Source organism: Xiphophorus hellerii, chromosome 12 (assembly GCF_003331165.1).
Source record: "Xiphophorus hellerii strain 12219 chromosome 12, Xiphophorus_hellerii-4.1, whole genome shotgun sequence".
NCBI classification, from domain to species: Eukaryota; Metazoa; Chordata; class Actinopteri; order Cyprinodontiformes; family Poeciliidae; genus Xiphophorus; species Xiphophorus hellerii.
The window spans coordinates 29,594,193-29,619,868 of NC_045683.1; the positions used below are offsets into that span (position 1 = coordinate 29,594,193).

At 40.9% G+C, this 25,676-nt stretch overlaps 1 protein-coding gene across 1 annotated transcript in view; it reads left to right on the forward strand.

Annotated features, from left to right (window-relative positions):
• tacr1a (tachykinin receptor 1a) overlaps positions 1 to 22,623 on the forward strand; it is a 67,701-nt gene extending 45,078 nt beyond the window's left edge. The window contains exons 3-5 of the mRNA XM_032579267.1: positions 1,702 to 1,852; positions 3,736 to 3,932; positions 17,150 to 22,623. Coding sequence (XP_032435158.1) covers positions 1,702 to 1,852; positions 3,736 to 3,932; positions 17,150 to 17,492 — 691 coding nt within the window. The 3' untranslated portion in view covers positions 17,493 to 22,623. The remainder of the gene's footprint in view (positions 1 to 1,701; positions 1,853 to 3,735; positions 3,933 to 17,149) is intronic.
• Positions 22,624 to 25,676: the final 3,053 nt, after the last annotated feature.

Here is a 25,676-nt window from a genome sequence, read left to right on the forward strand (position 1 = left end):
CCCAACATCATCTCAATTGTAAATTGAGTAATTATATAGAATCTAGTCACAAATAAACATTATTTTGATTAACTATTGTTTAAGGAAGTACACCAACATGGAAGCTAAGGGCTTTGAAGTTGTGGTATGTAACTTTTATGAAAAATATTTTTTACATATATCTGTTGTGACATTATGGTATGAAACAATCTGTGAAAAAAATTGCGCTTCTCTGCCCTCTCCCAGTGCTAACTAAAAACAACCAATCAGAGCCAAGAGGCGGGTCTTAGCGCTGTCGATCACCCTCCTATCTTCTCCCCATCAGCAGAGCCTGTTGTGTTAGCTCAGGTCAGTTAGCATGGCCGCAGATGACGGAGGATCATTTGTTTTCCTATAGTGGTGATTTGTTTCTCCGTTATTAGCACAGTGGGCAGTGCGTACATGAGGATCGATCGCCATCGCTAAGTCCTTCCACTTGGCTCTGATTGGTTGTTTTTGGTCGGGAGTGGTGCATTTCAGGAGGTGGAGGAGCTCGAGCACTTCACAGGTTATCTGTCTCCTAACATAATGTCAGGACATGGCGACAGTTTCAACAAATGTGTAAAGAACTCATCACTCCTTTACACACAGCATAACTAACTCAGCTCTCAGAAACACACACACAAAAAAATAGGAGGATAATAGATTTTTAAGCTTTTATCATAACATCTTCTTAATCATTGGCTTGTGATCATCTCAAGGGTGTCGTTCTCTTTTCAGAACGGTGACATTTTTTAGATCCGTGCATGAATAGTTATGTGAAGGTCTGTTATTGTGAATTCCTGAAGGCTACATTGTTTCACATTGATGTGAATCTGCATTTGCTTTTACACAATTTTTCTGTTTCTTTTAGTAGGAATGAAGGTTTTTGTTCTGCTTGTTCAGATTTTCCAATGGTCACCTGACCTTGAACTTGTTTGTCTTGAATGGAGGTTTCTTCATACACTTGCACGTTGTCACTGCTGCTGTTCTTCTACAGTGTGAGGATACAGAGAGAAGCATATGATAATAGTTTTAGACACAGAGACAGACAGATTAGGAATCAAACACTGACTTTGCAAGAACAACAGGCATCTGTATTACCAGGGAAGGCTGGGTAACGATCACACATCATACACAGAAGTAGAGGCGAGTAGATCGATCCAAAATATCGATACCAAGTCAGTATCAGTGTCGGATTGATAATAGTATGGTAAGTTTGATACTTTAGCTTCATATTCCCTCTTGAATTGTTATTCTTTTTTGTGGTGAAGATTCTCAGGGAGACCTAAATGCTTTAGATTTCCTCTGAAATGATATTATTTTTGTGCTTTGTCTTAGGCAAAATGCACCCAGTTTCTTTATCTTTTTCTGTTGTTTCTGTTTATCAAGTTAATATATTATTGCTGGCACCTTTACACTTTGTCCAAATTTTGCCCTAGGTTTTAACAAAATAATTCAAAGGGAAAAACAAAACAAAAACACAAACACCGGGCAGTCAGGAGTTAGATGTAGCAAACCCAAATCATAAAAGGTATCTGTATCGATACTGGCCCCGTATTCACTTGTTATCGGATCGATACCGATATGCAGTATCGCACGCCTCGACACAGAAGATAATCATCCCTTCATCTAACCACAGCTTTGCTCCTGTAGTTCCGGTATGACCAGAGATGTGTGTGTGTGTGTGTGTGTGTGTTGCAGGTACCATGTGTGTGTGACCATCCTGATCTACTTCCTGCCGCTGCTGATGATGGGCTGTGCTTACCTGGTGGTGGGCCTGAACCTCTGGGCCAGTGAGATCCCAGGAGACTCCTCCGACCGCTACCAGGAGCAGCTCACTGCCAAGCGCAAGGTGCCCTCCATCCCCCGCATTTCTGACTCCTAACTGCGTTCGTGTTATCTGAATGTTTTTTTTTCTTATTCATGTCTGTACTTTCCATCTTTCGGCAGCAGTGGCTGAAAGTCTTGCTGCGTTTGTTTTGTTTTGAGATAAAATAATGATGCTTGTGCCACAAAACTGAAACCAGCGCTCGTTGCTTTCATGTCGTGCTGCTGGTGCTTTTCCAGCCCACCTGTTGTCCGTTCTTTTCAAATAACTACAGCCACTTTACCGACTGCTTTGCTTCAGTCCATTTTCACCAACATACCTGGTACAGTACTTTCTTTGCAGTCATTTTCACAGCCCATTCTTTTCCCAGTGTCTTTACAATTATGGATGATGGCCTTGCATAGATATGTAGAGATTAGTAGACTTTTGGATTCTTATCTTGAAGCGCTACCATTGTTACACTTTTCAAATGGTTATTTGTTTTTAGTAAAGTTTAGTCGTCTTTGAATGCACATATTTTTCCAGTCAGTAAAACACTGATCCTCTGCTCTAATGAGCCAGCCTCTCACATCTGTTTCATCTCTCAGCATTATTTTCAGGTCATTGACAGTCAGCGGAGTCAGTTGTTCTGTTCTCACTAATGATGCGCCTACAGACTAACATTTTCATGTTGCCAGTGGAGAGTTCAAACCAACAGAGATTTTCTCTCTCTCTTTTTTTTTCTTGACGGCAAGTTTTGCTGCAACCTGTTAGGCAAACCAAGAGGTTTGTCTTTGGAAACAGAGTGAGAGCTGAGTCCTCAGCGGAGATAAATCAATGAACCACAGCTTTCCTTGTACAGAGCCAATTACAACATTAACAGAAAACCGACAACACCAGCAGTAACATTGTTGACAGTAATGTCTCTCTTCTTTAATCCTTAATATAATACAGTAGAAAGCAAAGATTTGGGTTTCTGTTGTCGGCAGACTAAGGTTCCGTTTACGTGAAGCAGAACTTCCTTTAACCTGCAAGGTTTTTTGTTGCGATCCAGCCATTTGTTTACACACCAATGACAGGAGTCACTCACACTCAGCTTTTGAAACCAGGTCAGAGTGTAACTCTGCATGTATGAAAACACACACGCGCAGAACAGGGTTTATTCTAAGCATTCACGATCAGAAAACAACAAATAGAATGGCGGCTAGCGTTGTGCTACTTAACCTGTTTTGATAAGCACAATATCTGACAAGGAATGTGTTAGTTGAACACTTTGTTCATGGGAGACGGGTTACTGTTTAAAATGAGGTGGAAGCTAAGGGTCGGAAGTGCATGAGCGTTCCATGACATGCTAAAAATGCACAACCTAATGGCCTGGCATGACAACTACAGCTGACCCCAGGTGTCTTAGTGGTTGCCATCTAAACATGGAGTCTTTTCCGAATCAGCATCCGAAAATACCATCAGATTCCAGGCAGTGGTCTCGTGTAAACGTAGACTAACTCTCTGAAGGAAAGGTAAACAGTGACGTTGGGACGGTTCTCCATCGTTTGTTCCCTAGATGTTCTCAATCTTTCCAGCACTTCTGGAAGTAAAGTCCTTTACAACTTCAAGGACCTTAGTGGAATCCCCAGTCTTAGTGTGAATGCTTGCGGATCGGTCTGTTTCCAGCAAAACAGGATCTAAAGATTTGGGTGATGATTTGGTTGCATGAAATCATTTTACATCTTAGTTTGTACAGGATGTAATGAGTGCGTATAATTTGAGGCTTAACCGCACATGCAAACTTTTCCTAAAAGTTATCAGTAAAAGCAACCAGACTGTTCAAATCAAGGGTTCCAACATTTTCAGATCGATTTTTCTGATCGTTGAGTGCGATCAGAAAAATGTTTCCTGATCGCACTCTCGTTCTGTCTTTTGTCCAACAGGTGGTGAAAATGATGATTGTAGTGGTGTGTACATTTGCCATCTGCTGGCTGCCCTTCCATGTCTACTTCCTGCTGCACCAGTTCTACCCTGAGATGTTTGAAGAAACGTACGTCCAGCAGTTTTATCTGGCCATCATGTGGCTGGCCATGAGCTCCACCATGTATAACCCCATCATTTACTGCTGCCTCAACGACAGGTTAGTCAGCACCTCTGCACATGCAAATCTGTTATTCATACCTCATTATTGTAAAACCTCACGTTTACCATGCAGTCTGAGCAAATACTGATTTGAAAACAGCTTGAAGGCGAACAGATTCCCTCACATAGGTTTGTATGTTTGTGGTGGTTATGATTTGGTCTGTGCGTTTCTTTGAAGAACTTTGAAGGATGCTCTTCAATTTATTCATAATGAGTGTTTCTATACAGAAGTAGTGGAATCTCATCTCAGGGCGGAAGCAAAAATGATAGCATATGCATTCATTTCTATTGACAGAAAAATATCAGAGTGGCTCTTTCAAAGCAACCAGCTGATCTGAAATGTTGAAGCAAAATGCTGATTTCCAAACTTTGAACTCATGACGTTTCAGCTACAAATCAGAAACAAGTGAGAGTTGCTAAATGAGCCGAGTGGCCAGGCTAACTACTTTTAGCTTATTCAGCAAATGTGATTCCATCTCCCTCTTTGTCCATTAACTCTCCTTTGTAAAAGCCAAAAACTATGTCGAGCGTTAAAACGATTTTTGGAAAATTGAAAAAGGTATTTCAAACCTTGCCATTTCCACCAATCTTTACTAAAGAGATCCATCAAAAATGCACATATGAAACACTGATGGAAACACAGTTTACAGTGTCCTGTGAACAGAGCAAGTAACTAGAAATCACTATTTATATTTGCCTTTGATTGCAGTTGATAAATTACACATATGCCACTATTGTATAAATTATTTTAATGTCATAGAATAGAATACAATAGAATAGAATAGAATTCAACTTTATTGTCATTGCACTGTCACAAGTACAAGCAACGAGATGTAGTTTGCATCTATCCAGAAGTGCTCTACGAGATATAAATATTTATTTACAGATGTACAAGACTATGTATGTATGGACTATAAGGGGTTATAGCAAGAGATATAGATATTGTGTATAAATATAAATATGGGAGCTATATGCACAGATTATACAGATTATACAGATTATACAGAATATACAAGAATGTTAGGGAATGGATTATAGATAAATAATGGCAGATAAAATTTACAGGTTGTATGTGTGTGTGAAGAAAACAGTCCGTGATGTGTGTGTGTGTCATGAGGAGATACCTCAGGTAATTAGGATTACGCTTCTACATAGCTGGTGCTGTAGCATACACGGTTTGATCACCAGGTTTTTAATTATCAGATGTTCTTGGACAAGTTGAAAAATGGCATGGCTCTGTACTCATGAACAATGGCTTCATTTAAGCCGGATTAGAACACTGAATTCATCCCAATGCACACTCACTGTACACAGACGGGTCTGTATTCGCTTCAAAAACTCAGGACTTGTTCTACAGATTACTATTGCTCACATTCAGACCCATGTCACCCAGCACACACACATTTTTTGACACACCAACATACACTCCAAGACATGAAAGACTTCAGTGACAAGTTGCTGTAAATTCAGCACGGCATAGAGAGAGACTGCTCATGCTCACTTTGGAATCACTTGTTCAGGAATCTGTCAGCACCCAGAAAGCTTCCAAAAACAGGAAGGGGGGTAGGATAAACACCAAACTTTCTAAATGATCTCAGGAGCTGGTTAAACGTGAGGAGTGGGCGTGGGGAATGTAGCGCACGTGGCATCCAACTTCTGAAATATCAATCCAAAGTCTTGATTTTCTCGCAAAACAAAGACAGATGGTCAGCTCTGTTTGTTGTCTTTAATCGTCGCCCTTTGTTCTCTCTTCCAGCCACTTGTCTTTGTGCATCTGGTGAAGTGAGATTTCACACTTAGTTGTGTTCTCCAAGGAAATTCATTCAGTCCTAATAAGGCAGACATGTGGGTTGGATCAGCCTGGGCTGAGTCACTGTTTCCGTCCAGGTTATCAGCAGGTTTTGGCTCATTTCAAATAAAACCCATGATCCATCAGCACCCCCCCCCCCCCCCCCCCCCCCCCCCCCCCTTGTCTGTGATAGGTGGTTTTTTATCTTCTCATCCCTTTTTTTTTTTTTTTACATTATTTGTTCACATCTTCTCTCACTGTAAAAACCTTTGAACTAAAGATCATCCCCGAATATTCTCTGATTAAGTGGAATGTCAAAGTTATTTTTGTCTCTTTTCTAACAGCTTTACAAGTGTTAGCAGACACAGAGGTGCTTTGGTTAGACTGCTTGTGCTGTCAGGCAGTTGGAGAACTGCTATTGCCATTTATTATTATGTTTTACTCATCTACTGAAGAGTTCAGTAGTAATTCATCAAGGTGGAGCTAATGTAAACACCGTGTCCAAGTCGTCTGCCTGTGTAAGTTGACATTTTAAAGCTTGCTTTCTAAGCTAAACTCTGTGAATAATCATCCACTGGATCCAACCCAACAAACCACACAGAGGCAGTGGATTCAGAATCTAGAAATTACTGTTTCATTAAATAAAAACTATCTGAACCAAATTGACCACTTAAATTTGACAAAATCAACAACAAAAAGATCTGAAAGGACGCAAATGTGTTTTAACATAACACACAAGTTTGATGAACCAAGCTGGTCCCGTATTTCCTTTTAGTGCAGAGACTGGACTAATCTGTTTAAATGTATTATTAACCATAATATAGAGCTCAGTCTTTGTAACGAGCAAGTGTAACATTAATTTATTAATCTGGGATTAACAAAGTAAAACCAAATCTAAAGGTATTACTTGCTGTATATCATGTAAACGGTCGATTCCAATTATGAAAATGTCCGCATTTTAAAGCTTCCTTACAAACTCTGTGAATAATGAATCACTGAATGCGCCACATCAGGCCACCCATGCTTCCAATTTATGGTGTTATTGTGATTATTATCTTACCAAACAAGTGTCCCTATCCACAGCCAGAAAAGTGCAGCCTTGTAGTAATTTAGAGTCATTGTCCACTGAGGACATTTCATTTCATCCATTAAATTAAATATCTGGATCTTTAGCCGCTAATTGGGCCATTATGCTCCCTTACAGCAGCAGAAGCATTTAAATTAGGCCGTACATGTTGAACGTAGCAGAATCAGACGGTAATCTCGTTTGTGTTTTTCCACTTTAGGTAATGTGTTTCCCTCCTGTACACACTTATAATTGGTTATTTCTCTATGAAATGACAAAGAACTTGGACAAAAGCCACATTTAAATGTAGTTTTGAGAAGCCAAAGGCACCACTTTTCAGATCACATGTGACTTCATTGTGTACAATCAACATTTGACAGCATCATTCAACTTAAAGTGCATTTACCTCAGGAGGTGTTGCAGCCAGTCACACAGTCACACCCAACGTCGACTCTTCCAAGCGCCAACAGCTTCACAGACATTTTAAAATCCGGACTTGGATATTTTCAGTTTGATGGAAGTTCCCTAAAAGTGGAAAATCCAAATGGGAACTCCAAAGGGTTTCTCATCAGCCGGTCTTCTTTTCAAAATTTAATATGGCTGCCTGTAAGTAAAAGATAAAGGTGAAAAAAACATCTGGTTTAAAAAAAATGTTTATTTCATTTTCTGACAAATTGTTTCTCTAAAACTCCTGCACCTACTCAGTACAATCTCCTTTAAAGAACATGTAGCCAACTGCTTAATAGAGCAAAACAGAGAAACAGTTACTAGCTTGTATTGCTAATAATTGCTGGCTTGGTAATGGTGAATGTCAGTTCACAAATCCCACCAGTTTTCAATAGCCAAGAGTGAAACTTTTCCGTGTCAGCTGACGGCAACAAAAGTTGAAAATGTTTCCACTTCCTTGTGTTGTGTCGTTAGCCCGCATGTGCACATCTATGAGCTCAAATTTTCACACATGAATTACACCAGCCGCTCGGCTGGACGAGGACAGGCGACTGTCACCTCAAGTTCCATAGGAAATGAATGGAGAGGGACATTTCCAATTTAACATTCAAAGCAAAATCACTTCCTGTAGAACTTCCTGGATATAAAAACCTGAGTAACTGCGAATCTTCAGACATGTTTGGTTTGAGACACTAAAATATTTTCTTCAGCATTTTTTGAAAACGTGCGTACATATGGGCAGTTGCCCAGGGTGGCATGAGAAGTGGGTGGAACACCCAAGAACTACAAAATAAACTAGAAAATTTCTGAAGAAATTTAAACGGGGCCTGCCAAAGTCTGCCTGTCGGTTGGCACACTTTGTGGGCGTTCTGATGCTACAAATTAGCATCAATGCTAAAGTAAGCTACAATGTACTCAATAGCATGTGGAGATTGACAAACATGTTGAGTAACATGGACTTATGCCATTCAGTATGTTGAAATTAGTGTACAAGTTAAAATGAGCCAAACTGCTAACATTAGCCAAAATGCTGTCAGTAGCATGTGGAGCATCACTCCATTCAGTGTACTAAGCATGGCTAATAAATAAGAAAAATAGCTAAAAACTTCTTTTTGGGAAAAGGCTAATGCTAATGGGGGGCAGTGAAATGCAAAGGTTTGTGCTAAGGTTAATTTACTGTCTTGTGCAGCAGGGCAGTGCAATAATCTGAGAGAAAAAAGATAGTAAAGGCTAATATTAGTTAGCACTACCCTGAGAGGAATATTTAGGCTTTTATTTTGAAATTCCGTTACAAAACTTAACGCGGTGTCACTGTTGCTCCCCGTGATTAAGCTCATAATTACAACCCTCTGTACTGAATATCTCTCTGATAGCAGACGGTGTCCATAAACAAGTTTACTAAATATTGTACAATAACTGAAAACAGAGATGTAACTTCTATCATGAATATAGATTAGCCAAAAACCCTCCAAATTACAATGAAATAGTGCTACTTCTGGTGGGCGACAGAAGTAACACCCTTAATCGTTTCCCCAGTAAGCCTCCCAGGAATAAGGTTGATAGAATGTTCAATTCCAATGGTATCAATGACATCAGCGGTTATGACGTCACTCTATGATACCACAAAGGAGTCTCTCTCTTGAATGTAGCTCACAGACAGCATTTTCTCAGACCTGTTCCACAGTTCTATCGCGACAGATCACTCTTCAGAGCACGTTCGAAATTAATTGAAACAAGCGGGATATCGATTCCAGATATTACACGCCTTTCAGAGAAGCAAGAATTTACCACAATATAGACATGAAGCAACAACAGATTGTTTGTGAAGATGAAGCTTTTCCAGCTGAGCTTTCATGGGTCGACATGATGGACCTCAACATCCAAGTCGACTTCGACGAAGTCATTTCTTTTGAAGATGACAGCGACAGCCCCATTAAGCCGGAAGATGAATCAGCAGAGATCCAGGGGGAATCAGGTCCTTCTGGCAACTTTGAGAGTCCAACATCATTGGAAGTCAAGCAGGAAACAACTCCCTCTGCTGGCTTCGAGATCACCCCCTCAGTGGAAGTTGTGAAAGAAACAAGCCAACACGTCATCGATCTCACAAAGCAGGTAGACGATCTTAAAAACGAGTTGCAGAGTAAGATTTTTGATCTCCATGAGGAAAGAGACCGAAGGATTGCATATCAGGCTGAAGTCAAATCACAGCAGGAGGAGATTGAGAAACTGCAAAAAATGGTAGTAAAAGAACATCACCTGCGAGTCAAACGTGAACATGAAAGAAACATGCCAGAGATTAAAGATGTGTCAAAGGTTTCTTACTCTTCCAAAGTTACAGCCGACAAGAGCATTCTTCAACAGCTGGATTATTTCAAGAGGGAGGCTGAAAAATATGCCTCCCGCAACAAAGGTCTGATAGAAGTCATGGTTGAAGAGTACAGAGTAAGACTTAAATACGAGGAGCAGCTCAAAAGTCACACAGAGCAAGCTTCCAAATTCAAAGCACAGGAGGAAACGGTGAAATCTCTGCAGGGTCAGGTTGCAGACCTGAAGGTGAAGTTAAAACTTGCTCTGGAAAACAACCGTCCTAGAGTCTCCACCCAACCAGAGGTCCCCCTGCAAATAGAAGGCTCCCTACGACCAGAGGAGTCCAAGGAAAGACAGACCTCCAATAAATCAGTGAGGTACGAGGAAAGACAGACCTCCAATCAATCAGGGAGGTACGAGGAAAGACAGACCTCCAATCAATCAGGGAGGTCTAACGAAATACAGACCTCCAATCAACCAGGGGTCTCCATGCATAGTCTGGCTCGGCCTTTGCACCGACCCACACCCAGGTTGCAATCAGAGGAGTCCACGCAAAGCCAAACCTCCACACAAACATGGAGGTCCGAGGAAAGACATACGTCCATGCGACCAACCTCCACTGGTTGCATGAAGGGGCTTCATGTTGGCGTTGGCGTGAAGGCCAATCTATGCCCGGCTCGGCCTTTACGCCGACCCACACCCAGGTGGCACTAACCTAGGTCACTATCCAAACCCAGGTTTTGCTAACACTCGGCATTAATTGCTTGATTAATTGATCTCTCTAAATTGTCCTAAGGTGTGAATGTGTGTGTGCAAGGATACGTGTGTTAGATGATGGATGAATATTTGTTAAAAGTGTCTGACAGTAGAATATGAAACAGAGAATCTGCAAAAATGCATCTAGCTCTGCTACTGTCCAGAAACATCCAATCAGAACCAAAAGGCAAACCTTTGGTTCTGATTGGTTTCTAATGCGTTGAATGTGTCTCAGCACATTCAACACATTAGACTACTAGTGTACTGCAGCTACACAACTGGCAGAAAAACACCCTAATATTATATCATCATTGTGTATAATGATTTAGAAAACAAAATGCTGTACAGGTTTGTCAAAACTATTTCGACCCATATTAGAACTTTGCATTGATTTCCTTCATTTTAGTAGCTGCGATTTTGCCTAATCCACACATTTTCAATAACCCTACACAATACTAGCCTATTCCTAACCCTAACCCTATCTAAAACTTAATTAGCATCTTACCTCTAAATGTTACCCCTGACCCAAAGCAATGAGTCCATCATATTAGGACCAGGCTTTGGTCCTAATATGATGGAACTAACGCAGTGTTTCTCAATTCTGGTCCTCAGGCCCCCTGCCCTTCATGTTTTAGGTGTTCCCCTTCTGCCACACACCTGGATTGAATCTGTGGGTGATTAACATGCTACTGCAGTACTTGATGACTGCAGAAGAGGTCATGCTGTTCTGGAACAGCTGTTCTGAAACAGAGACACACCTAAAACATGCAGAGCAGGGGGTTTAAGGACTGGAATTGAGAAGCACTGACCTAATGTGACACTGGACATATAATGGTGCGTTGACACCAAATGCGTTTTGAGCATCAGGCACAGCTGGTTTGCATTCAAAGTCTATGTGGAGGCGTGTCGAGGGCTATTGCATCGCGCTTCAAGCCTCTAGCGCGGCGCGATTTGAACCGTTTGGAGCGTTTGACACATCTAGCGCATCCAACGCTTCACATAGACTTTGAATATAAACCAGACTCGCCTGACGCTCAAAACGTGTTTGATGTTAATGCATCAGTAGAATGTTCAGTTCTGTGCTCCATCATTTACAGCATTTGGGTGCTCAAATTGTGTTTTTACAAGAAACCCACTTGAAAATTTCAGATCATTCTAGACTCCGGAAGGGCTGGGTTGGCCAAATGTATCATTCAACTTTTCAAGGTAAATCTCGAGGTGCTGCTATTTTAATTCACAAATCAGTACCATTTGTGTCCTCTAACATTATTACTGATCCTAATGGTAGATACATTATTGTTTGTGGGAGCATCTTTAATACAAAATTAGTTTTGGCTAATGTGTACGCACCGAATTGGGACGATTATAATTTTTTTTAGTTCCTTTTTTACCAAAATTCCAGATTTATCTTCACATTTTCTTATCTTGGCTGGCGATTTGAACTGTTGGCTGGGCCCTTTGGATCGGTCATCAAATAATGTTAACAGACAATCACATTCTTCCAAAGTTGTTAATAATTTTCTTAAAGAATTCTCAGTTATTGATGCCTGGCGCTTTCTTAACCCTACTCGTAAAGAATATACATTTTTCTCCCCAGTTCACCATACATACACTCGTATTGATTACATTCTTTTGGACAGCCGACTGATACCGCATATCCGATCTTGTTCTCACAATGCCATTGTGATTTCAGATCATGCTCCTGTGACATTGGACCTGGTGATGGGAGGTGGCTCTCCTTCTGTTGTTCCTTGGCGCTTGAACACACGTCTGTTGTCTGATGATAAGTTTGTTGCCTTTGTTACTTCAAAAATAGACTTCTTCATTGCCACAAATGATACTCCAGGTACATCACCCTCTCTCTTGTGGGAGACTTTTAAGGCTTTTATACGAGGACAGATTATATCCTACAGTAGTTTCGAAACTAAACAGAGAAAGGCAAAGTTGTCAGAACTTACAACTCGAATTCTGCAGTTGGATGAACTATACGCAGCTTCCCCCTCACCCGAGGCATACAATGTTAGGCTGTCTTTACAGGCAGAGTTTGACCGATTGGCATCAGTACAAGTGGAGGAGATGCTTTTGAAGTCGCAGCATGCCCAATATGAATATGGTGACAAGGCCAGTAAACTACTTTCTCACCAACTTCGTAACGCGTCAGCAACACATTTTATCCCACAGATCCAGACTCACAATGGCATTTCTTCGGATCCACAAATAATTAATAACCAGTTCCAAGAATTTTATTCGTCATTATACGTGTCTGAATGTCCATTTGATATTTTGTCTCTGGACTCTTTCTGTGATAACCTTGTTTTTCCTGTACTAGACCGAACTTATAGTCTTAAAATGGAAGAGCCCTTGGCTGTAGAAGAAGTTCTACGTGCTCTTAATAATATGCAAAGTTCAAAATGCCCAGGACAGGATGGATTTCCTGTCGAATTTTATAAAAAGTTCAGTCTTAAGTTGGCTCCCCTCCTACTGAACATGTTTAGGCACTCATTTGAAACTGGAACTCTCCCAGCATCCTTGTTACAGGCTTCTATTTCTTTGATCCTGAAGAAGGATAAAGATCCTTTATCTTGTGGCTCCTATCGCCCAATTTCTCTTTTAAATGTAGACTATAAAATTCTCGCCAAACTTTTAGCCCTCCGTTTAGAAACTGTCTTGCCATCTTTGATCAGTCCTGACCAGACTGGATTTATTAAGGGGAGATATGCCTTCTCCAATGTTAGACGGTTATTTAATGTGCTCTATAACCCCACAGATTCTTGTGAAGCTGAATTTGTGATTAGTCTGGATGCGGAGAAGGCGTTTGACAGGGTGGAGTGGGGTTACCTTTTTTATGTACTTCAACGTTTTGGATTTGGTAATAAGTTTGTTTCATGGATAAAGCTCTTATACACTTCCCCACTTGCCTCTGTCAAAACAAATTCCATTTACTCTAAATACTTTCCTCTTTTCAGAGGCACTAGACAGGGGTGCCCCATGTCCCCATTACTTTTTGCAATAGCTATAGAGCCATTGGCCATCTCACTTAGATCCAATACACATTTAAGTGGGGTCACAAGATCAGGCATTGAACAACGACTTTCCTTGTACGCCGACGACTTGCTTCTCTATATTTCTAAACCAGCCTCTTCAGTCCCTATTGTACTTTCAACTCTTGATCAATTTAGCCGCGTTTCTGGCTATAAACTAAACCTTGGTAAAAGTGAAATTTTTCCATTAAATTCGGTGGCTCGAAAATATTCACTTGCTTCTCTCCCATTTAGGGTTGCCCTTGATGGTTTTACATATTTAGGTGTTAAGGTCAAATGTAAATTTTGCGACCTTTTTAAATTTAACTTTGAGCCGTTGGTGGACAAGGTCAAACAAGACCTAGATAGATGGTCTTTGCTTCATTTATCCGTTGCTGGGAGAATTAATACGATTAAAATGAACGTGCTTCCCAAGTTTTCTTTTCTCTTTCAGTGTGTCCCTGTTTTTATCCCCGTTTCTTTTTTTAGCAAACTGGACCAAATCATCACTGGATTTATTTGGGATCATAAACCCTCTAGAATTCGTAAATCATATCTTAGGAGACCAAAAAGTGTGGGTGGAATGGCATGGCCGGACTTTATGTTTTATTATTGGGCATCCAATATTAGAATTCTTAATTATTGGTTAAAGACAAATGATTTGGACAGTGCCCCGGCTTGGCTGGATTTGGAAGCCTCATCCTGTATACGATCGTCTTTGTCTGCTTTAGTTTATGCTCCCAAATTGCTATCAGGAGCTGAAATTCCGAACAACAAAATGGTGAGAGTGACTCTGAAAATTTGGTTTCAGTTCCGCCGCTATTTTAAATTAAACTTTTTTTCTTTACAATCTCCTATCTTCAAGAACCCTTTATTCCGGCCCTCTATGATCGATAATGCTTTCTCCGTTTGGTTCTCTCATGGTATCAAAAGCTTTAGTGACCTCTATGAGGAGGGTACATTTGTCTCCTTTGATCAGCTTTCTGCAAAATTCGACCTCCCAAAGAGCCACTTTTTTCGTTACCTACAGGTCCGAAGTTATGTTAAGGAAAAAACTTCTCTCTTTCCCTCTAAACCTCCTGTTAATGATTTGGATAATCTTCTGTCACCTTCCCCACCGAAAAAGGGTCCTATTTCATGTTTGTATGAGAGATTGTGCTGTCTTCGTGAGTCCCCAATTCTCTCAATCAAAGCGGCATGGGAAGAGGACTTGGGTTTTCTGTTTCCAGATGACTTGTGGGATAGAATTCTTTACCGTGTTCATGGTTCGTCACTGTGTGCCAGACACGGACTAATTCAGTGTAAGGTCCTGCATCGCACTCACTGGACTAAGGCCAGGCTTTCTAAAATATACCCAAACGTTAGTCCGGAATGCGATCGTTGCCATCAAACACCTGCCTCACTGATCCATATGTTTTGGTCATGCCCATCACTAAAGCAATATTGGACAAACATTTTTGCAGCCTTGTCTGAAGTAGCTCATATGTCCATCCAGCCTGATCCACTAACTGCATTGTTTGGTGTACTTTCTGAGACGGTTTCTTTGTCAAGACTTGAGGCTGATCTGGTTTCATTTCTCACTTTGTTGGCGAGGCGTAGAATATTGCTGTGCTGGAAATCAGCTTTACCTCCCTCATTTGAAATCTGGATTAAAGATGCTTTACACTTTAGTAAACTTGATAAGATTAAATTTACCCTACGAGGTTCCACAACTAAATTTTTAAAGATTTGGCAGCCGTTTTTTGATTTTGTTCAGACATTGCCGTCCCGTATGGTGCCCAACTAAATTTTGCTTTTGCCTGACCTTTTTATTTACATTATCATATTATTTATCAAATTATTTATTTTGTCATTAATACCCATTGATGTACCTTTTTCTTAAATCCTTCCCCCCCCCCTTTTTTTTTTATTTTTTATTTTTTTTTCTTTCTTTCACTATTATGACCTATATTTATATCATTGTACTTTGCACACAAGACTAATGTCTTTTTTATTTCTTCTTCTAACATATCTACTTTTTGTTTTTCCTTGTTTTCTTTTCTTATTCCTCTGGATTTTATTTGGGAAGGCTTATCCATGTGTTCTGTACGACTTATGTTCGGTTCTGTTATAGAAAAAAAGTTTACATATCTTGTTCATATATTTTTGTACATTTTGTATTTTGATGTTAAAACCTAATAAAAAATAAATAAAATAAAAAATAAAAAAAAAAGAATGTTCAGTTCTACTGGTAACAATGACATCAGCAGTGATGACATCACTCTTTGATGCATCAAATGAATCTCTCTCTTGAGTGTAGCACACACGCTGTTTTTCAGACCTGTTCCTGTTTCAGAGTTATAAGTTATGAATCTTTTCCAGGAGTATTGTTCAAATTATTGGAAGGCACAGAATCAGCCCAGTACAGGTTCACATTCTCAGGTTAGAGAGACTCACCTGGTATAAAGTTAATTTTTTGGTACTGGAATCACACCGAAGATAAATTAGTTTAATCAAAGTATGTCATGAATATGTGTGCATGTACTCCATCTTAAGTCCAGAGCACATTAGATTTTTGTTGCTTTTGCCACCATTTGATGATATGCATATAAGATATAACATAAACAGCACCATTCAGAGATGCAATGAGTTTATAGCAGTTGTTCCACCATGTCTGTAGTTCTGACGTTCTGCCATCACTGTGGTTCTAAAGAGCAGCTCAGAGAGGCAGACTAAATTCTGTCTATTTTGAGTCTAACTGACACTGTTTTGTGTCAGTTAGACTTTTGTTGTGAGTTAAATTTGACTCGTTTTTTGTTAATTATTGTCGCCACAGTTACTCAAAATGCCAACAAAAGTAATAGCTCCCCTCACGGGATTGAGCCGCACGTTTTGATATATATATTGTGAGGGGGCACGCAGCGGTACGAGCCGCATTAACGGTAGTAGGAAGCGGCAATTATTTTGAGGTGTAGAACAATAGGGGCCTGTTGTTCCCTGAAAAAGTTTGGCACTACTTGTTTGCATGGCTAGTGGAGTAAGTTTCCCTTAGTTGCTGTTGGGTATTGTGAGACTAGATTATTTACTTTCTGCTGCCACAAAAAAACAAAATCTGATAATTTCTTGCATTTTAATTGCTTGGGGCTTGCCCAGGGCACCATTTCTGCAAGAATCACAATTGCGTGCATATTTGTATTTCCAGCGATTAATCGATTTGGCAGCAGTACTTCAATAGGACTACAGTGACAAGCTGTAATATTTTGCAGCTTACCGTATTTCCCGGACTATAGAGCGCACCTCACTATATGCTGTACCCACAAAGTTTTTTTAAAAAACTGGAAACGTACATATTTAAGCCGCACCGGGCTATAAGCAGCTGGCATCTCCGTTGCTCTCAGTTTTCCACAAGGACCCAGCAGAGGGCTCTGTCCTTAAAAATCTGCTATTAAGGACGCAGCCCTGCGTCTCCAACGCCGAACCATGGATTCGTTCACGCCGAGCTCACGTGCTGCGGCTATCGATCTGGTAGTACAGATCGATAGCCTTCAACTTAAAAGCGGCATCATAGGAACTTCTTTGTGTGGTTTGCATGATGAGTTTGAAGAAATTTCTCCGTCATGCCTGCTGCTAGCATGTGCTTGTTCTAAATGAAAATCAGCACTTTCTTCTTTGATTTCCAATTTTGACTTCCAATGATTCACTTCCTGCTATAGAGCCCCCTGGTGGTTGAAGAAAAATCCACAGAAAAACAGCACCGGACTATAAACCGCATGGTTCAAAACATGGGAAAAAAGTAGCGGCTTATAGTCAGAAAATACGGTAATTAACTAATTGTATTCTCTGTTCTTCAGGTTCCGTGCTGGTTTCAAACAAGCCTTCCACTGCTGCCCCTGTGTCCCTCCAGGCTCTTATGAAGGCCTGGAACTGAAGTCTACTCGGTACCTGCAGACCCAAACCAGTGTTTGCAATCGAAGCCGGATGGAGACGATCGTTTCCACTGTCCTTCGTGCCGGGGAGGACGCGGAGCATCCCAAGGTCAAAGCTAGAGGAGGCCTACTGGGAGGGGCCGCCGTTGGCGTGCAGCCACACAGTTCCTCCCTGGACCTGACTTCGAACGGCTCGTCGTCAAGGAGCGTCTCCAAAACTGTATCTGAGACGTCCAGTTTCTTCTCCAATAACAACCTGCAGGAATAGTCCTGCTTTTCACCAGACAGTAGTCAGAGTGCGTGAGTTGACTGTTCACACGGTTGCTTTTGTCTTTCGAGGGATTCGGGTGGAGTATTGAGAGAGTGTGTGACTTTACCTGCTGGCGCCTGTTAGTTTCTGAGTGTGTTTTAAAGGAAAGTCGTCCTATTGATCTGGGTCCTTATTCTCTGAGCACTGCCATCAGCCACAGCCCTACTGAAGAAAAAAAATAATTCATAAGGATTCATGTTTATTGTACACTAAAGCCAAACGGCAGCAAATCAAGATTAGCACATTCCAGTATGAAGGCCAAGCAGAAGCTGAAGCTGAAGCTGTCATCTCCCATCTTCACAGCTTCCGATCGTCAACGCCGCTTCCTCTCAGTGCAGAAAAGAGGGGGCGGGGCTCACAGGTTCTCAATCACACAAGCCATGTGACTTCACACAGTCTATTTTGGACCAGAGCCGCCGTATAGCATGAGACGAGCGTGATGCAGGCAGGGCCTGGCTTTAACGGAGGGGCTTCTCTGAAAGACGAGAAATTCTTCACACGTCTAGCTGAGAGAAGCCTCTGACGACAGGAGCGCTCCGACGTTTCCACCGTGAGGAACAAAGTATCAATTCTGAACTTTAACAGAGAATTTTGGCGGTTGTTGTTCATGCGTGGGCGTGTGTGTGTGTGTGCGCCACTTGATCCGAATGCTAATTCTTATCAGCCTGAGCAGGACCGCATTGGGAATCCACCGTGCAGAATGTGTGTCTCCCCGAAAGAGCGCTCTAAAGATCCCCTGTGGGCTTTTCTGAGAAGTTCTGGCAATCAGTGCAGACACCAGCAGCGACTGGCTCATCTTTCATCTGTCAAAACATTGACTTCAACAGCTAGCAGCACCGTTTCTGAAAACAAAGGGGTTTTTTTTGTTGATATTTTTTTGACGTTGGAAAAGTAACAGCAGGATGGATTTCACCTGAATCCAAACCGCAGATCAAAGACAACCGTATTTCAGAGTCCAACAGATCTAAACAACTCGTAGAGCCCGGCGAGTAACTCACCGGTTCAGAGTTCTTGGCACCCTGCTCAGTGTTTATCGAACACTTAATTACGGGATTAGAGTAGAGCGATCTTACAGACTGTGAAGGATTTACAGTGAGTAGCTGCTGTGTCTTTATGTGCTTTGGCAGGATTACGTTTACACCTCACACTGTGTCTGGAGCAAACGTCTCCTTGCTTCTGACATCCTGTGTTTTGAGGTGTAGATGATGATGACTTCTGTCATGTAGTCATGTTTATAAAGTGTAAATTAGCCACCCGAGAAGGACTATCAGGGCTGAAAGTCTTTGAGCATCTTTTGGCCTGGATTGTTAAAAGTCCGTAGTGTGTAGCTCTTTAACATGCAGCCGTGTGCCTTGCTGCTTAGCATAACGTCTGTGAGAGGCTGACAGGATCACAGCAGCAGCTCAGGCTGCTGTTGTCCAGAGAAACGAGGCTGTGAGGCGAGGAGCCGCAGACACCCACCGGGACAGTCTGTTACATCCTACAGCATTAACACCCCACTCCCCACATTCATTTATATTCACATAGTAATATGACCGGTGGGTTTAGAGTTTATGCTTTGCTGCACTGTTCTTACTCAAACTCTTAAAAAAAAAGACTTTAAGGTATAATGTGATATAGTATTAATTGTTTAAATGTGATATCTATGGAAAAGGTTACTACGTTGTATTCTTTCATAGTTTCACTTCTCATAAATGGTCGGTTTGATTAATTGATGTCTGAATGTTGTACAAATTTCCTGCAGTGTGTTTACTGGCTAAATCCACAAAATTTACATATTTGCTTTGTAAAAGAAAAAAAGAGACAGACATTAGCTAGGCATTAGCTCACATACTGCAGTGCCTCCAAGAAGTCTCAGTGAGGTGTTGATGTCTCAAATCTAGTTTTTGTTCACTTAAGGGAAATGGCTTTATGTTTGCATCTTTTTATAAATGATATTTTACAGATATAGTCGGCTTACATCCTGTTTTTAAAATGGGTACTGCTGGAAAAATTTGAAAATGCCACGTAAACATCCACACATAAACACCAGTCACAACAGACTATACAGTTAGTTATTTTAAACAAGAATGTCCTGATAGGGATTTTTGTCAGATGGTTTGGGAATAGGTATGTGCTAATACCGACTTCAATTTTTTCTTAAATTACTAGAATCCAGTTCATGTACAGTATGTCCTCAAAACAAATTACACTCCACATTTAGTCGGTGTAAGAATATGCCAATTATAAGCACCATAAAATGCTCTTCATCGATGAAAGAGGTGCGTCCTCTTCAGCAGTCTACAATGAACTCTTGTCTTAAACCTGCTAGTTTTAGCTCTTTTAGCTCGCTAGGCTAAAGTTTGCAATGCTAACTTTGTGAGTTAACTTTAGCATGCTAACTCACTGTTTGGATATGACTTGGTGATCATTCTGCTCCTAACACAGTTCACTGTCACTCTCGTAAAATGTGTGTGCACAAACCGTACGGAAAAGCAAAGTTCTTCACCGTCATAAAACTCAACAGTAAGAAGACAGAGAAGGTGACGTGACACAGAAAGTAGAAAAAAACTTTAGAATCTAAGCAGAAAACTCAACAGCATAATGTGCCAGGAACTCCCAGTGAAAATGATTAAAAACTGCCATGATTGGGTCATCCTTTGTTTCTGTCTCAACTGTTGTGAAACGGTTACAAACCAACTCTGTTGAAATCACAGTAAATTTAACCTGTCAATCAATGAGGATTTAAAACTACATGGAGGTGACTTGAGGATATGCAGAAGCCCTGGGGGAATAACCTGCTTTTATACGAGTCAGCTTCCAATTTAATACGTGAGTAAAAGCATCGATTTTAGGAGATTTTTGGAATACAGTTGAACACGTTGAGCGATGAAGACTTAAAGGTTGGCCTTTTTTCTAAATAGGTTATTCTGTCATCCATGTGGTAGCAATTGCATTTGCGATCCGATTACAAAGTTAGAAATGCCTTACACTAACAAAAAGAGAACATACAGAACTGTATGCTAAAATTGATAGAGTAGATATCTTGGTTCACCCATTCATACGCTGTGGAGCGATGGTGGCAAGGGTGGTAGGAGTTCACCCCGTAATCGGTGGGGCGATGGAGTGAGGATCAAACCAGCAACCAACTGGTTGAGCCGGGTGTATGCCCACTCCACCCACCTCTGCCTACTTCACCCACCTTGCCTGCTGGTGATATCGCCGATGCATGGCGACCTTGTTTCCGTCAGACTGCCCCAGAGTCTGACAGACTATCTACTATCTAGTAGCTTGTCACCATCGGTATGTATACGTGAATAGGTGAATGACTGATACTAAAGTCAGTCATTGAAGCACTTTGAGGTCCTCTGGAACTGATAAGGCGTTATACGAGTACAAACCATTTGCTGATGGTGCCAAGTTACTGGATAGTAGCCACAGCTGCCATGGAGCAGTCTGATGGAGTGGAGACTGCCATGCACTGGCACCACCAGGTCCTCTGACCTCCATCAGCAGGCAATGTAGGTGAACTATCTTGCCCAGAGGCAGACAGAGCAATTGCTGGACGAACTCCTACAGTCGTTGCCACCATCACCTTAGAGATAATAGTAGAGAGGTTGGGATATTGCAGCACATCCACAGCTGTCTTGTGAGTCTGGAGAAGGTTTATTACTTTGACCTCTGTGGTATTGTGTAAGGTTTTGAATGTTTTTAGGTCTATCTAGTCCTTGCATAACTGAAGCAAGTGCAGTGTCCGATTCTCACACAAAGTCAACCTCGTTCCTTGTGTGGGTTGGACTTAGCCAGGGTAGTTCCTTGTCACAAACCCTGTTTGATGCTGTTGATGGCACAGTCATAGAGACAAGGTGTCTGATTTGCTTACTTCAGGGTCTTCGAGTTTTGAAGATAAGATGTGATTCTGTTGGTATCTTCCAACCCTGTCCTTCAGCATGTACTTTAGAGGTTCACAGCCAAGTGTCACCCTAGTCACCCTCTAAATCAGAGGTTTTGGACCAGAAAAGGGTTTATTGCCATCTAAATGTCAGGGGGTTGATCTTTGTTTCAAGCAGCGGAGCTTAGATATCTTGGTGTCTGGTTTATGAGGGATGAGAGGATAGACAGATTGAGGCCGCTTCTAAATAAATGCGAGACGTCCTCATTCTATCTGTCATGGTAAAGAAAGCTGAGTTGAAAAGCAAAGCTCTTAGATCCATCACCTATAGTCATGCTACATGGATGATGACTGAAGGAACGAGGTGCTGAAATAAACGTCCTCTGAGTGGCCAAGTGACATTTCTTCTACGTTCGGAGTACAGACGCTGCTTCTAAGTACTAAGATGAAGTGGTTTGGATATCCTAACTTTTGAAGACTTTTATGGCCACCTCACTGGCATAATATGGACAATCCACAGTCATTTTGTCTTCAACAGTCTTTGGTGCAGATAAAGTTTTTGATACGAGTCTGACATTTTCTGCTGGGGAAACTCACAAACAAGTCAACATTGGAAGTGTTTTCTCTGAGAAAAGCCAAAATAAGTCCCTGCTGATTTTTTTTGACAAGATGTGATTCACACGTTATTAGAGTGTGAATCATTCTAATAACAATGACTCTATTGTCATCCACTTTTTTGCCAAAAGGTTTAATAAAAGTATGACTTGTGCAATTATGTTCCCAAGATATGCCATTTCTCTGTCTTGAATGGAGTCTCTATCAGACTAGAGACTGCAAGGGAAGGATATGTAGTTTTGTTTGTAAACTAAAAGGAAAAATGATTCCTCATCTCCTATAGATTGTGATGAATGGTCTTGATGATCCATTCTGTCATCTGTATCATGCGGAAAGGGCAATTGTGTTTGCAGAAGCTCTGCCAAGAACCCCACTTCTTTCCACTGACTAAAGCTCTTGAAAATATCTTTACCATATGTCTGAGGAGTGGGTTTGACATCATTACGTGTTGAAGTACACTACAGCTCATCATGAAAAGCTGCTACAGTCAAATATAACCCTCTTAAGCTTTCTTTGTTCATAAAAAAAGCATTTGAAAACCTGTCTCCATCCTCGACTTGAATATGAAAAACACTTCATGTTTTCTAACTGTTTAAAATAATTGAAGTGAAAGAAAATATTGTGTAATTTTACATTTGACCTTAGAGATACATCACTCGTTAGACCATCTGCTAGACTTGTTAGAAGCTCAGCATTATTCTAATTTAACCACAGAGACTCTACAGTCTGTGCCAGGGAATAGAACTGGCTTTCTGTGGTGTTTATTTTCCAAACCAGACCGGCGGTCCTGATGCCGCCGGCGCTGTCATGCTGCTCTAGGAGTCAGAGAACTGGACGGGGAAATATATCATCTTTCAGTGTAATTATTTCAGTGGGTTAGCCACAGTGGTTGTGCAGAGTGCGGCTTATCAGCACAAGTTGAGACAAAAAAAACATTATAAATAAAAATTAAACTGATCAAAAAGTATAAAAATTAAGCGGTTTGTTTTAAATATGTATATAAAAAAGTATGTTATTTTGGTGGTTATTAGCATTTACAAATAAAATGCTATTTCTAAGTCATTAATAATCATGTTTAGGTTAAATTATGAAGTTAAAAAATAGTATTTAATAGCTAGTAAAGTACAACTAACAAACCCCAGAGATACTGACACAAGTTTCATACTCTGACTTAAAGATACAGTATGTACCTTTTATTTTTAAATAATCCATTTTTTACATATTTGGATGTACCGTAGATAATATGTGAAAAAAGCTCCCCAGTTTTCTCCCAGTGCTCCCAGTATGAACTGCAGAAATACACCACTCAGTCAGAAACAACCAATCAGAGCCAGGAGGAGGGTCTTGACGCTGTCAATTACTCTTGTGCTCACACACTCCCCCTTGCTCGTTGCTAAACTACAGGTGGTTCACCACAAAATAGCCTGCCACCAATGCTAAGGCTGGTTAGCAGAGGTGTGACCAAGTCACTGTGTTGCAAGTCTCAAGTAAGTCTCAAGTCTTTGTCCTCAAGTCCGAGTCAAGTCTCAAGTCAGGAACCTTTAATTTCAAGTCATTTCGAGTCGTTTTTATTTTATTTTTTTTTTATAATTTGCAATTATACAAAAAATTCAAATAATAGACCATTTGTTCGTTTTAAAATATGTATTTATCTCAAATGATAGAACATGTGTAGCTGAACACAAAGTATAAAAAACATTTTTAAATTGGACCACTTTATTGCCCAGTTCTGTTAAACTTGATATTCAATAAAAAAAAGACGAAAATGCTGACATTTCCACAGCACAATACAAAGAACCATAACAGCAGTTTTTTCCTCTTTTCTCTGACCTGTCAAAACAATAAATTGTCAATATAATTTCCCAACGTAGATGCCTTCAAATACACCAACCATCCTTAGATGATACTAGACCCGGCTCATCATCATGATGGGACAGAGAGACTCTGTTCCCTGTGTTCAGGTCCAGAATCTGCTTTCTGTTCCGGAGCCCCGCTCACTATCCACCGGCTTCCTGAGCTAACACGGTGCACATTATTTGTGGAGGCATTTGAAGGACCGGATTTATGGTAAATCATCACCAATTTAACCCGGAGTACACATGCTAACACGAAGTTAGCTAAAGTCAACTATCTTACAGCAAAAGAAAAGTGCCACCTACCGATCTTTGTGAAGCTTCAAATGCCGGACAAAGTTGGACGTCGTGGCATCTCCATCCGATATTCTCTTCTTGCATGTTTTACAAGTTGCAGTTTGTTTTTTAGTCGAAAGTTCATAACCTACGTAGCCAAAAGAAATTACTCGCGGAAGCATATTCTAGCGGTTATTTCGTATTTCGTTCCCTGAGCTCTGTAGCTTTGCCGCGTTTTTTTTAAACGTCCAAATCCTGTTAATTTGATTGGTTGTGCTGCAGCTACGTACACATACATACATAAGGAGAAAGGAAAACCATAGTGACGGTCTGCGCATATTGATACGGAATGAGTGAAATTAATTAATGACGCCACTTTATAAATAATGTGTTTTAAATTTTAAGACTTTGAGTGAAAAATATCAAGTCTTTTCAAGTAAACAGCTTCAAGTCGAGTCAAGTCCCAAGTCAATGGCATGAAAGTCAAAGTCAAGTCCGAGTCTTTGAGCATTTTTTCAAGTCAAGTCTCAAGTCGTGATTTTAACGACTCGAGTCTGACTCGAGTCCAAGTCATGTGACTCGAGTCCCCACCTCTGCTGGTTAGCATAGCCAATGACGACGGATGGTTTTCCTGCAATGGCAAGTTGTTTCTCTGCCATTAGCACATTGAGCAGTGCCTTACGTAAGGTTGATTGACAGCACTAACACAATCCTCCTGACTCTGATTGGGTGATTTTGGTCAGAAGTGGTTCTCTACTCTTTACACTGATTATGTGTCATAATAGTTTTAATAAATATGTAAAAAGCATGTTCTTTGCAACAATTATATACTGCAGCTTTAACCTTCTTAGAGCTTCCTTACCTATTTGGAATACTTCACTTTTCTGCTTCACATAAGACCACAAAGCTAAACTGGATTCTTAGGTTAGCAGCTGATCTGACTGTTGTCTGTTTATTCCGGTCCATGGATTCACTATAAGTGACCTTTATCCCACAGGAAAACTTCAGGAGAAGAAACCCTTCACTCTACAAGCTGAGAGAGGCTTAACTACACAGTAATTTTTCTTAGATTGTTTTTTTTTTGTCAAAGAAGTGACTCTAAACAGAAAGGAGCCATCAAATTTGAAATTCAGCGATAGGCCTGCCATGATGTAACACACTCCTACTATCAGCATAGTCCAGCTGTCTGAGCCAGAGAGGAGTGTAGGAGTTGAATGAACACTGTAAATGATCCCTCCAGAAAGCAACCCCATCACCTGCGTCTAACCTTATCATGACCAGAGAGCCAGGACTGGCTCTGAGTCTGCCTCATGACTGACTGACTGCACACTGTGCTGCTGCGCTGCAGACGGGTTGAGTGGAGTGGGTGAACGAGGGACTGGGGGCTTTAATGAATATGTAATCAACTTTGTTCCAACGAGTGCTTCTTAGACGAGCGTCCTTTTTAGCCTCTCGAGCACACAAACACGCGCTCTCACCCGGCCGCCGCTTGATGAGAGAAGCGGAGACGGAGAATACGGCAGATTG